Below are 13924 nucleotides of genomic sequence, written 5' to 3'. Positions count from 1 at the left end.
CGTGTCTACATTTCATCTGATTCATTGCAAGAATTTGTGTCAGGCGAGTTGGCTTTTTATGATCAAAGCATCTTTGTCAGACTCGATGAAACACAAAACTATGCACCACAAAGTCTTTATGCAAACAAACCATTCTAGAGAAGTGGTAAATCCTTTTCAAACAATTCCTCATATAAAGACAATATACATCCTGTCTCCAATGATCACAATGCATACTGAAAACAAAGAAATTACATCATTATGAAAGAATGATGAACACACTATCAATCTTGAGCTAGAACTATGATGTGAAGTCGAAGAGTCATCATGGTTTTAGCCTCTGAAGAAGGTTTTGCAAGCTCTGGTAACAAAAAAGTTCGAGTGTTTCCTTTGGGTGTTAGTCAGTGCCTTGCCTTACAGACTGCAGCAATACTTTGGCCATCATCATCATCATCATCATCATCATCATCATCATCTTTCACCATTAGTAATTAGGAAAGGTGGTCCGCACGACATCCACAATTGGGGATCGACAGATTGGACACAATCCACTGTTCCACTGCAATTGGCAGGCACACTTGAAACAGGTGCACATATGCCCACACCTGCAAGTATTCCAGTTAGATTCCTGGAGAGATTAGATTCTGAGAAGAGCCATCCAACTATTTGCATCAGTTATGTAAATTATTTATGATGACAACTCTTTGGATCAGTTATATAAATTATTTCCGTCGTTGAATTCTATGCATAATAATAATTATTAATTAAATAAGAATATCTAAATCTTTATTTGTAGTTTCTTGTAGAGTTGTCTTAAATCTTATCTATCTCTTCTCGTATTATTAATAATTGCCTCATCCGTTCTAACTATACTATCCATATCGCATTAATAATTGTCTCATCTAGTATTAATAATATATATATATATATATATATTTCTCTAATCAGATTGTGTTCTAGAGTAATATAAAATGGACATGATACACAAAAGTCGTACACAGAGAGCATATATACCTGTAAAGCAGAGAGTCAACTTGCATCTCACAGCATATACAGCAACTTCCTCTCCCTCCTGGTTTAGCTTTGGAACCCTGTGAAACACTTGCTATTCCACCTGTAAAGCAACCAATTTTGCAATTCAGATTAGTCATAACATAATAATGTTGCAGATTAAGTATATGACCAACAGTAAATGATAACATTATAATATGACTACTCCAAATGATTTTTGGGAAAAAAAGGCACATGCAAACCTGATTGATGTATCGCATCCATTATGTCATGCTTGATAGATTGTCTAAGTTTGCCCTGCCAGTCCATGCAACTCTCGATCAATGCCCGCAGTTCGCTGATTTCTTCATGGATTTGAGCCATATCACTCCGCAAGTCACGCATAGCTTCCATGTCCTTCCATGATGGCAGCAAATGGTGGTCATATAGAAGCACATACTTCTTACTGGAGAACCGGCGAAAAGATGGAGACAGAACTCACTAGCAGATTGTGAGAAGACTGGTGTGTGAATGAAGTATGTTGCCAGTTCTCTGGGTGGTGCAAGGTGTGATATTGTAGAGGTACCAGCGATGATGAGACGGATGCATCTTGCTCAGCATTACAGTACTCGTCACTTGGTTGCCAGAACGGATAATCCACATGTGTTTCTTCTGAATTCTCATGAAAACTTTGCTGTGTTTGTCGGTGTAAGAACGACAAGATCAGTTGATTCATCTTATTGCAAAAATCGCTTGCAAGAGAAGTTGAGACTCTTCTTCTGCAGCACAGAAAATTAAAGGAGATGGCAAATAAGGGTGCAGAGCTCTGAACACAAAAAGTCTGGCAGCTCTAAACTCAACACAAGCAGACGAGATTGTTGTTCCAAGAAATAAACTGGATATATAGTAATCATGACATAAAATTTCCAGATTGCAATGTATCAACCAACAATTACTTCACAGGAAAATCCAGAACAAGCTTTCCAAGTGAGATGCAACACAGGTATTCTCTATCATCATCATTAGTTTGAGACGACACGAAAAGATGAAATCATGCTTTGTCTACTGATATGAGCCGAGAGGAAGAAGAATATACCTCTCAAGAAGCTCCCGGATCTCGACATTATCAGAGAAATTCTGGAACAAGTCATGATACGCATCAGGTTTCCTGTTCGCCCCCCATCCTGTCCATGGATCGGAAGGCCTGCTGATCCAATTACTCATGTTTTGCTGTGGGTATGATTCAAGCTCCTCTGCAACAGCCTCACCGTGCCAACCATTTGATGGTCTTTGCCAGTCAAGGTTGGTCACCCATAGGTTCCTTTCGTCCCAAGAACCATCAACACTTTGGCTTCCTTCCTGTAGGTAATCACTCCTGGAATATGATGAGTTGGTCTCAGGTGGAGCGATTTGGGGATGAATCACAATTTCCTGATACTGATTGTTGTCGCTGGAATATGTATGGGCTGAACCTTCAGCATCCATGGGGAACTGGACTTGTGCACTGCTCTTGTAGACGGTGTCTTCAGCATCCATGGGGAACTGGACATGGGCACTGCTCGAGCTCTCCAGAGCTCGCTTTCTGCCTCCACAATGCTGTCCTATGTGGTTAAATCTCTCCCTGGTGTTTGTCGATCGAGCAGAACGTTAGGGTGCAATTCGAGCTTGCCAAATTCAAGGATGACGAGTGCAGACTCAAACAGAGTGAGTGAGTTCCTATATGGACTTAACCTTACTAAATAGTGACGGTAAGCTTCTAATCACATTTATTCTGCAATGTCTGTTCTACAAATAGACTGGGATGTACCTCAGATAAGAGATTGTGGATCCATTGTGCAATCGATCCAATTCCGAAGCTGTCGAAGGGCCCTGCATTTGATCGTGCACTTCCACTTGTCGTCGAAGAGATTTGAGCCTCAGCATCGACTACGGAGAATATGCAAAGAAAATGTTGTACAGATTGTGTGAATATATTGTATCTCTTTGTCCATGAAGATGAAATTGTATTAGCCCTGTAGAACTCTGTTCTATCACTGCAATTGTGAGGCTCCAAACTTGTTTGTGTACCAAAATTATGTTGCCAAACAAAGAACCAAGTCTTAAATTCTCATGTCTGCGTTATTACCACGAAGAGAATAGCGATTAGGTAGAAGAAACGATGTCTCAGTTTTTACCTGGAGACGGCCGCGATATGGGAATCGTGAGACGTGTTGATGCTCGGCCAATGCCGCGAGCTCCCTCCGCCGCTCCTTCTCCATCCTTGCGACCAGGTTCTCCATCTCTCCTCGCCCTCTCAGCCGCCTTGGACTCAGAACGGAGGACGACCCCGTGCTGCGGAGCCTCTCCGTCTTGTTCGTCGCCACTGGATTCTCTCGCCCCGATGGCTCGTTCTCGCTGTTCAACGTCGCCATGAACCTACGCGCGCCATGGCCTGAGCTCAGCATCTTCACGATGCTCCCCACCCGGCTTTTCTCGTTGTCGTTCAATGAACATGAAGAAGAAGAATTCGCCGTCGTCGTCATGTCAGAATTCCAGTCCACGAACGCGTCTGACTCATCGGAAAAGTCGGAGTTGCAACCAGAAGGTTCGTCGGCCGAGAACGAAGCAGCACTGGCGTTCTCCATGGTGCCACCGCCGCACACCGTGCGGTGCTTCGGGGTGAGCCCCGCCTCTGCCTCGAGCTCGCGCCACATCTGTATCAGCGAGGAGGCTCGGACGTTGGGCGGCAGATCTCCGGCGCCTGCGCCAGCGCCGGAAGAAGAGACGGCGGCGCTTCCAGCGGAGCACTCCGAGGCCGAAGGGGACGCCTCGCGGAGCAGCGAGGCGGCGCGGACAGAGACGGGCTGGGAGGTGGTGGTCAACGTGGAGATCTCCGCCTGTTGGGCGTGCCGGTCGATGGTGGTGACCATCTCCCGCGCCTGCTGCACCGCCCACCGATGGTGGATCTGCGACTGCCGCCTGCGCGCGGTCGCCGGCGACCCACCGTCCTCCTCACCGGCGACAGAATCGCCGGCAGCAGTCAAAGCTGAGGAAGAAGAAGAGGAGGAAGGAACATCCTTGCTCTGCTGCTGGCGAACGAGGACTTTCTTGAGGTTGGCAGGGGTGAACGAGGTACGACCGCGGGCCGCGCCGAAGACGGCGGCGGCGAGGCGGCCGGGGTCATGCCACTCATCGGCGGAGGGTATGCGGGCCACCGAGGAGGCCATGCCGAGCGGTGAAGGTACGGTGAGGAGTACAACGAAGACAACAACTATCACTATGGTACGTATGGAACGGTGGTAGACGAGTGCTCAAAAGCTACACGTCCAAATCTTAGTCCGACGTAATAAGATGGCGTGCTATGCTAAAGCATAGAGTAGGACAAGAGAGGGATTGCCGCGTGTGCAAGCAAGAGAAAGAGAAGCGCAGCCTTCGGTGTTGCTGCCGTTGTTTTGCTTCTTTGCAGCTTCGTCGAGAAGGTGGAGGCCAACTGCAGCGTCATGAAGCACAACAGGAGCAGGAGGAGCTTTTAAATGGTGATGGCAATCGAACTGATTCATCCTTCGGATGCGATACTGTGATCGTCCTTCCATCCAAAAGAGAAAAGGCAGTAGTAATTGGTGTTTTCACTGTGAGGTTTTAATGGAGGAGGAGACGGGAGTCCGAAGCCTGTGGAGGAGGAAGAAGAGGCATGGATGGGGGATGGGGCGGGTGTTGCGGTGCCTGTTTTGACGCCTCTCACCGAGATGGGCGCACGGCCGGCCATAGAAATGGAAATGAAGGGGCGTAAGATCGTTGACAGCGAAGACTTGAAAGGTTACATGAGACCGGTTGCTTTGACCGATCATCCCATCACTTAATTGTCAAAAGGATTAAAACTAATATATATATATATATATATATATATATATATATACACACACATATACATATACATATACATATACATATACATATACATATACATATACATATACATATACATATATATATATATACATATATATGTCAGCTTTAAGTCTCTTATCCTCTTCTAAAATTTGATATAATCCTTAAAACCAATATACAATAGAAAAGGCAAAAAAAAGTAATCTTTAAAATGTTTGTTTTTCCTGGGAAGATGGAAGCATGTCATGGAATGGAAGAAGGAAAAGGAAAACTAAAAAATAATAATCAGCACAAATAAAAAGAGAATTTTAGATATTTAAATTGTTTATATTTAGGAGATATATATGGTAAATTAATATTTATATAGACACAAATATGTTATTTTCAAACTTAAATGATAGAAATGAAAAAATAGAAACAAAATGAAAACCTTATTACTTGTTGACGATGACATTATTATTATTTAGGGGAAGAAAAAACAAAAAAAAAAGGAAATAGGGAAAGAGATGTTTCATCTACCGCCATACACTTTGTTAATTGGAAATACTCGTGGCTTTTCTCTATTGGACAGGTGGGTCCTAACAACACATCGGAAACCCCAATTGCTTGCCACCACGGATCATTGAGGTCAAAACAAGCATTCCCTACAACCCATCTTTCCCATCATCACAATCGACCGCACTATAACGAAGCTGTCCCACCCCAAGCAAGAAGACTTCACCTGCACCGTCTCAGATCAGATCACACAGCAAGGAGGAGGAGATGGCGACGAAGAGGGCAGTGCTGGTTGGCTGCAACTACCCGGGCACCAAGGCGGAACTCAAGGGTTGCATCAACGACGTGAACCGGATGCGCCAGTCCCTTGTGGAGCGGTTCGGCTTCGTGGAGGAGGACATCACCGTCCTCATCGACACCGACCGCTCCTACACCCAACCCACCGGCGCCAACATCCGCCGGGCCATCTCCGACCTCGTTGCCTCCGCCCATCCCGGCGACTACCTCTTCTTCCACTACAGCGGCCACGGCACCCGCCTCCCTGCCGAGACCGGCGAGGACGACGACACCGGCTACGACGAGTGCATCGTCCCCTGCGACATGAATCTCATCACCGGTCAGCCTTCACTCATCATCTTGTTCTTGAGTTGGTTGACTTGATATACCACCAACATATGCTCGATTTCGATTTCCATCTACGTTCCTTTTCCCTGAATCAAAGTCGTCTTGGATCCGGGAATTTGCCCAACAGTATATTCTTGGAGAGATTGTGATGGGGATGCAGCCCGTTGATTGTTTGTTGCATTCCTGGGGAATGATTTGGTCCATTTGCTGCTCTCGCAGACGACGACTTCAGAGAGTTTGTGAACAAGGTGCCTCAGGGCTGCCGGCTCACCATCGTCTCTGATTCCTGCCACAGCGGCGGCCTCATCGACAAGGCCAAGGAACAGATCGGCGAGAGCACCAAGAGCCCCGACCAGGTTGGATCTGAGTCGGGCTTCGGCTTCCGATCCTTCCTGAAGCAGACCGTTCACGAGGCATTCGAGTCCCGGGGGATCCACCTGCCCCACGAAGGCCACCGCCGCCGCCACGAAGACGCGCACGATGCCGAACGAGAGTACCGGGAACGAGGCGGCCAGGGCTACTTCAAGAACCGCTCCCTCCCGCTCTCCACCCTCATCGAGCTCCTGAAGCAGAAGACGGGGAAAGAGGACATCGACGTGGGGAAGATCCGGCCCACCCTGTTCGAGGTCTTCGGTGAGGACGCCAGCCCCAAGGTGAAGAAGTTCATGAAGTTCATCCTGCACAAGCTGCATCGGCACGGGGAGGGCGGCGACGGCGGAGAGGGCGGCAGCCTCATGAGCATCGTCGGCGGCCTGGCGCATGAGTTCCTGATGCAGAAGCTGGATGACGAGGAGGAGGAGGAGGAGGAGGAAGTGAGGCCGGAGGAGGTGTACGCGAGCGCGGGCAGGAAGGGCCGGGAAGACAATGGCATCCTCATCAGCGGCTGCCAGTCCGACCAGACGTCGGCGGACGCCAACCCGGCGGGTGGCCAGGGCGGAGCTTACGGCGCTCTCAGCAATGCGATCCAGACCATCCTCAGGGAAGCCGACGGCGAGGTCTCGAACCGGAAGGTGGTGCTCCGGGCTCGGAAGATGCTGGAGAAGCAAGGATTCACGCAGCGCCCGGGTCTCTACTGCAGTGATGACCATGTGGATGCTGCTTTCATATGCGAAGCATGAGCTGTGTCGTTGATGACTGTGGAGTGGTGTTGTGTTGTGTTGTGCTCTCTTCTCTCTTTCTTTCCGCCGGTTTATTGTCTGAATTGAGTTCCGCAGCTTTTTCTTTGAAGGTGAACTGAAATGTGGATTGATCATTAATGGATTTCCTTCCTCAGCTTTAGTGATGTTTTCTTCAACGGGAGTAGTAATGACAGTGTAAAGGCTGTACTAAACCAGAAACAATAAACTCTTCTTACAGTGGATAAGATGGTTAAAGGAAAATAAAAAGAACTGATTTGATTTTGATGTCTTTTTTTAACTCTTGCAAAGATTTAAAAAATAAAGGATGAATTCTCGAAAAATATTTATAGTTTTAAAAAATTCTCTCAAAACGTTTTAATTTAAAAAAAAAATCTCACTCTTGCATCAAAAAGATTAAGATTATTTTATCACAATAATCACATGAATAGAAACATCATTTTATCGTTGTCTTCATTAGTTCTATTATTGATTTTGTCTTGTATCGATTGCCCTACCTCTCATTCCCCTCTATCAAGGATGTCGATAAAGTGGGGAGTTGCAAGCAGAGGTGAGCTCCTAGTTGCGCTTCTAACCCCCTTTCGCCTCGAACAATGGTCCATTGCTTGAGGTGTGCTCCTAGTTGCGCTTCTACCCCCTTCGCCTCGAACAATGGTCCATTGCTCGTGGTGCCCTTGATCGCCTCCACATGTGGGCTCGCCACTTTCGTTCCTTACTTATGGCTAATAGTGAGGGCGTATGGGTCATGCCCTCTCCTTCCTTGCTCATATGCGACGACGAGAGCATGCGAGCTGCATCTCCTTTGTCTTCGTTAGTGATCAACAATAAGGGAGGCCTACGGGTAACGATAGCGATGAAGTCAATCAATAGGAGAGGTAGCTAGGGTTAGTGTCACCAGACACAAGTGTGTTCGATGCACAGAGACAACACGAAGGTGACTAAGGGTAAACTCATTATTTATGAAAAAGATTCTCTGCGATAATTTTTTAAAGTTGAAGCATTCTAAAAAAATTTATAAAAATTAAAGATTTTTTTTTCGAGAATTTACCCCAAAAAATTCTTCTATCATTAATTTAGACTTTAATTATATGAATGGACATAACGAAAGGATCTAGAGGTAAAATTCCTAATACCAAATTAAAATAAATCATTGATTTCTCCTTAACTAGGTTGGCCTTTTCAAATTTCATAAAAGGGTATAATAAGATTTAAAAAAATAAATTTTAATCAGTTTGGGTACCGATTATGGGTTTTAAAAATGTAGAAACAATTATATTTGTTAGTTTTTGCATATTTTTCATATATATATATATATATATATATATATATATATATAACAAATGATATATCTATTATTTTCTAAAGATTGCAATTTGCAAAACCTGTGTTCCTTTTAATGAGATTCTATGTTTTTTTACCCGGCTCATGTCTTATGCTGGTAAATAACTTGATGAAAAGTATTTCTAGCGGTGAAGAGAAAAAAACATACATTTGGCAAGAGCTAATTTCCCCTATTTACAGTATTACATGGATAAACAAACCAGAAGAAGATGATCAGTTTGCTTGCAGGTATAGAGACCAGCAATTCATTCTATATTTTGCGCAGAAATCAATTGATGGTTGTGGGAATGCGAGCACCTGCTTCTACTGTGGTCAGATATTCTCTCCACTGGTTGGGAGATAACCAGGGGAATAATATGACAACACTGATGTAATTAAACCCACATATGCCTTGTCTCTCTCTCTCTCTCTCTCTCCCCCTCTCTCTCCCCCTTCATCACATGTCCTTATTTTTCACGATCACATTCCTGTCATTCAGACACATCTCACATCAGCGCTACTTGATCTCAGCTTACAAACTTTTCTGCGAAGAGGTCACGGTAGAAGCAGGTCGGAGAGGAGGAAAGGGAGGTGACGACGACTTCAAACGAATTCGAGAAAGAATTCGACTTCTTACATCGTCCTACCTATGCAATTTAGAAAGAATATTCTAGATTTGATTCAAAGGATGGACATTCCCATTAGAATTTGGTTAGCTTATATTGATGACTAAGATCCCCATATCATATTGGGTTTCAATATCAAGTCAATAACATGGCTACTTTTAAAAACCCTCATAACACATATAAAAAGATCAATTCAGAAGTATCATCACAAACTTCGCAATAATTTTTAAAAAATAGTATGTAAAGATCAATTCAGAAGTATCATCACAAACTTCACAATAATTTTAAAAAAAATAGTATGTAAAGATCAATTCAGAAGTATCGTCACAAACTTCACAATAATTTTAAAAAAATAGGAATGTAAAGACCAATTCACAAGTATCATCACAAACTTCACAATAATTTTTAAAAAATAGTATGTACCGATCAATTCAGAAGCATCGTCACAAACTTCACAATAATTTTTAAAAAACAGTATGCAACGATCAATTCAGAAGTATCGTCACAAACTTTACAATAATTTTTAAAAAATAGTATGTAAACGAAAATGGAAAACAAAAAAAAACAAAAAGGGCAAAGTTAGCATTCTTACCCGCTAACTCGGATGTTTCTCCTTTCGATAGGCTTATCCAATTTCCCAGCATATCCACAACAGTAATAGTGATAGCCAACAAGGTAGAAATCAAAGACATTTGGTTCGGAATCTGAAACCAACGAATTTATGCTTTTGATTACAATATTATGCTGTAGGAAAATAATTTTGTAAGAATTATATATATGGCCTGCTAAGGTTTGATGCCCATTCCTGTTGTGTGCAGGCCTCTAGATTCTCCAAAGAATATTTGGTGAGACCATAAAAATAGCAACCAAAGAAACAGAGAACCGCAAATGGCTACAAAATTTTCTCAAGCTGGATCGATCAATTTAAACCACAATCATTTACACGTTGTGGGTGGCAGATCCAAGTAGCCTATCTTCCTCCTTTGGGATTTCGTTGCCGGAGAGTTCCAAACTTGGCTTGCTTGACGTTATCTTGTTCCATTCATTTTCAACGCGAAAGAAAATCCACTGGAACCGCCGCATGATCTCCAAAGCTGTTATCGTAAAAACGGTCAAATAGTTGTGCCGAAGATGTGCCGAGAGCTTGTAGGTCCATGTGCATCGAAAAATTAAGTTGCTTCCGATCACCCAATAATAGACCTGCAATTCCACACAGGTTTAGCAAAAATAATATCCCACTCGAAAATTGTTGGATTTAGGAACATACCCATTTTCGTCCATAAAGAAGGTTTGTGCAAATATGTGGATTTTTAAACTTGAAGATACGAGTGAACACACTGCAGATGCAAGACCAATAGATTAATACAACAAAAATGAATTTAACACTCAAAACACTCATGAAGAAACCGAAAAACTGGTGCATACCTCAAATCCCAATCCCGAGTCACATCCCAATAAAATGAATATAATGAGTTTATGACACTAGAAATAAGCCAAAGAGGGCGGTAAAATTTGGTCCAACTGTCTGGGAAGACATGATACTTGAGAGCCGAAAGAAAAATCACAGGGATTGCAGTTGAATATTTTAAAGCTGGAAAGACAACAAACGACCATGTTAATAAAATAAGAAAAGGATAAAAAGGGATAGATAATCCAGTACATCAGGACAACATTCAAGGATTAAATGCAATTGTTCATCAAAAAGAAGAGGAAGAAAAAGATCTAAATTATATGCAGCTGACGATAAAAGGAAATCCAAGATATCTATTGTCTTTAATGCTAAGAATCTTGAGACACAATATTGAATTAAGCTTGGATTAGCTCACAAGTACAGCTCTTATGGGCCTAATACTTGGTCAAAATAATATTTAATAATGACTAAGTTGTAGACTGATCTTGGTCTGAATGTTCAAGCACTAGATCACAAGGTTTTGGTAATAATTATCATATAGAATATGCAATACAGCTTGGATAAGGTAGCATATAGCTTTGCTTCCTCATAGGTCAGAATACAAAGAACGGTTTGAAATTTTAAAAAGTTAGCACTTGAACCAAAGCTGCAACACATTGAGATGGTTAGCATCAACTATTCAAGAGAACAAATTTTGTTGATCTCTTCTATTACGTATCTCAATGAAGGCAAAAGATCTATGTAGCCGACCTCAAATAGTTGGACTTATGGCCTTTTTGTTATCATCGTCATCCTATATGCAAAAGAATTCACTCGTTGGAACTTATTCTAGAATTAGAAATGAAAGGAGAACTAGATTGGTTTTTAAGGATAGATGAGCCTCTTATCATTAATTTGGAATTAAATATCTTTAGACTAACTAGCAAGGATATGAAAAGAAATATTTTTATTTGTAAACAATTAAGTATAGCCTTGTGAACATATGCAAGGGAGATGTTCAGATAATATAGCTATAGGATGTGAAACAATTAATGATACAAGGTGAGATAGAGGGAGATCTAAGAAAATTTTACTAGAAATTATGAATAAAAATTTAACTGATCTTAATTTAACTAATAATATTTTTTTTTTTATAGAGTTCAATAGTGGCAAAAAATCCATATAGCCAATCCCAAATAGTTGGGACATTGAGACATCTTATTGTTGTATAGTCACCTAAAAGATTAATAGTTCGATTACCCCATACCCCATCTTGAGTCTTGAGTGCAGTCGTGATAATTAGTACGAAAGCATATCTAGTATTAGACATCACGAGGTATTTAAGTTGGAAATGACTATCCATGGATGAAGTTACTAACACATCATGATGTGGAATCACAATGGGGCTAGGCCTGACATCCACAGTTGGACTTGATTTTCAACTCCAAGTTGGGCCAAAGGCATTAAGTAAGAAAAATTGACACTCCTAGATGGCTATATTGATATCAAATTGGACTTAAGCATCTTTGCCTATCAAATTAATGAGTCAATTCATTTCTCAAGCAAGGTAATGACATATCGGATCTACATATACCATAACAAAAGTATATAAAAAGGAACAAAAAAATATGGGATCAACCAAGAAAAGAGAGAATATGGTCCAATAAGTGGTCCTTTGTTCCTAGACTTGAATACCTAAACATTGTTCTATAATTATATATAAAAAATCATTTAATTATACAAAGACATTGAAACCCCTTGAACAAACAGATAACACATCATGCAACAGAATTTACATCATAAATAGGGACAATAAAGTTTAATAAAAGTATGATAAAGCATAAAATGAATATATTTACCATTAAAAAGGCATGTCCTTTCTCTGGTATCCTTATATTGACGTAAGCACTGGAAAAAACGGCATAAATAGGGAAAGACAAGGACCACAGGGATTACAACAGAGTGACTGCCACATACAGAATCAGCCTCAAACCAAGCTATTGTTGCAACCTGAATATGAATGAATCCACATAAAAGATGTTATTCATGAAATGAGAGAGACTGCAAGCCTATAGAAAGATTGTGACTGTAGACACCAGCAAAGGATCACTATGACAGCAATAAGAGGAGAAATTAACATTGCTTACTAAGTACATCCCAAAGATTGTGGCTGCAGACACCAGAAAAGAATGACAGCAATAAGACAAGAAATTAGCATTGCTTACTAAGTACATAGTTCCCTTTTATCATCCTTGTGGTTCTGGAATAATTTAATGTGACAGTAAACTTAGCTTGCAAAAAGTCAACCAAACAAACAGCATTAACTAATACATGATTAATTCATTTGTCATACTGGCCCAGTTATACATGCTATTATATTAACTTGTCAGATACAGCAAATTGTGTATGATTTCCATCGCAATGTATAAAACTGTGCAAACTGCAACACAAAATACACAAGCCACTATGCACTAAAGGACACAAATGAATACTCAATCAGCCAAATTCCTACAAATGTTACAGAAGAATGTCTATCAACAGATAAAAGAGAGGGCCATAGAGATAAGCCATAAATCTGGTTACAGAAAGTGAAAGTCAGCATAATCTGAAAGCCAAAATTGTGAAGCATGTTTAGAACTTTGACAATCATCTAAGAAAAGAAAATAGTATATACTTGCACCACAGATTGTATGAGCAGAGAGATGGATTTAACACTTCTATACTAACCTGTTTGTTAACCATCCGACAAACTGAACGCTCCAAATCGGAGAATACCTAGAAATAATTTGAACAATAACAAAAATTCAGTATAACAGGAAAATTCATGTTTAGCAAAGCAGGAAAGCAGGCATGTCTCATTAGCTCTCTGAACCATTACAGGATAAGGACGATTCAGTATATGATATATGCTTGACATTTTATTAATAGGTTTGATCTAATGCAGGGAGAAGCCCTGTGGTCAAAACATAAAACAATAGAAGTTTGAGACCTAAGACACAACGACAATCGTAGATTAGATGATAGTAACAATTGAGGCATCCAATCAAACAAATTAAGAGGCCATGTTGGTTGCCTCTAGCGGTTCCAAATAAGTGATACAGTAACAACTCATAGTATAAAGAAGCACCATACACAATCTCCTAATTGGAAGATTATTTACCAGCTGTATGACAATAACTAAATGGAGAATATTATTTAAGTTTACCTTTGACATTGATGTCATGATATCCGCCAAGAAGAAATCAGAAAATGTGATTGCCTGCATTTGCAAGGAAAAAAAAGCTGATTATCGCAGAAAAAGATATTTAAACATCCTAGGAGAACCATCTAAGCAAATTGCAAACAAAAGTCAAGAGTTTCCCCCAACATGCAGCCATAATCTTGAAAAGTAAAATATCTCCAGTTACTGTTCAATGACAACTTGAACACATTAGTCCTATTTATGAAGTTCAATATATCAAGGGAAAAGGGACAAGTTAAGGAGACTGGAAAGGGAA

The 13924-nt window shown here is 41.4% G+C and overlaps 3 protein-coding genes across 7 annotated transcripts in view; 1 reads left to right on the top strand and 2 right to left on the bottom strand.

Moving 5' to 3' along the window:
- Window positions 1-155: 155 nt before the first annotated feature.
- On the bottom strand, window positions 156-4727 carry LOC135616466 (uncharacterized). Its single transcript, XM_065115684.1, has 7 exons — window positions 3144-4727; window positions 2777-2895; window positions 2066-2590; window positions 1472-1748; window positions 1233-1386; window positions 994-1093; window positions 156-584 (listed from the first exon to the last, which is right to left on the bottom strand). The coding sequence occupies exons 1-7, from the start codon at window positions 4173-4175 to the stop codon at window positions 464-466; spliced, it is 2328 nt and encodes a 775-aa protein (XP_064971756.1). The 5' UTR covers window positions 4176-4727; the 3' UTR covers window positions 156-463.
- Window positions 4728-5499: 772 nt separating this feature from the next.
- Window positions 5500-7233, top strand: LOC135616465 (metacaspase-5-like). Its single transcript, XM_065115682.1, has 2 exons — window positions 5500-5947; window positions 6175-7233. The coding sequence occupies exons 1-2, from the start codon at window positions 5599-5601 to the stop codon at window positions 7071-7073; spliced, it is 1248 nt and encodes a 415-aa protein (XP_064971754.1). The 5' UTR covers window positions 5500-5598; the 3' UTR covers window positions 7074-7233.
- A 2480-nt stretch (window positions 7234-9713) lies between these two features.
- LOC135581720 (uncharacterized) overlaps window positions 9714-13924 on the bottom strand; it is a 12030-nt gene continuing 7819 nt past the window's right edge. For all 5 annotated transcript variants that reach the window (XM_065115678.1, XM_065115679.1, XM_065115677.1 and 2 more), the window contains 6 exons: window positions 13633-13686; window positions 13155-13202; window positions 12287-12437; window positions 10463-10628; window positions 10305-10374; window positions 9714-10237 (listed from right to left, as the gene is read on the bottom strand). In XM_065115678.1, coding sequence (XP_064971750.1) covers window positions 9977-10237; window positions 10305-10374; window positions 10463-10628; window positions 12287-12437; window positions 13155-13202; window positions 13633-13686 — 750 coding nt within the window. In that variant the 3' untranslated portion in view covers window positions 9714-9976. The remainder of the gene's footprint in view (window positions 10238-10304; window positions 10375-10462; window positions 10629-12286; window positions 12438-13154; window positions 13203-13632; window positions 13687-13924) is intronic.

Source organism: Musa acuminata, chromosome BXJ2-7 (genome assembly GCF_036884655.1).
Source record: "Musa acuminata AAA Group cultivar baxijiao chromosome BXJ2-7, Cavendish_Baxijiao_AAA, whole genome shotgun sequence".
NCBI lineage: Eukaryota > Viridiplantae > Streptophyta > Magnoliopsida > Zingiberales > Musaceae > Musa > Musa acuminata.
The sequence above is the reverse complement of the archived record's forward strand: the minus strand, read 5'-3'. Positions and strand labels throughout refer to the sequence as shown.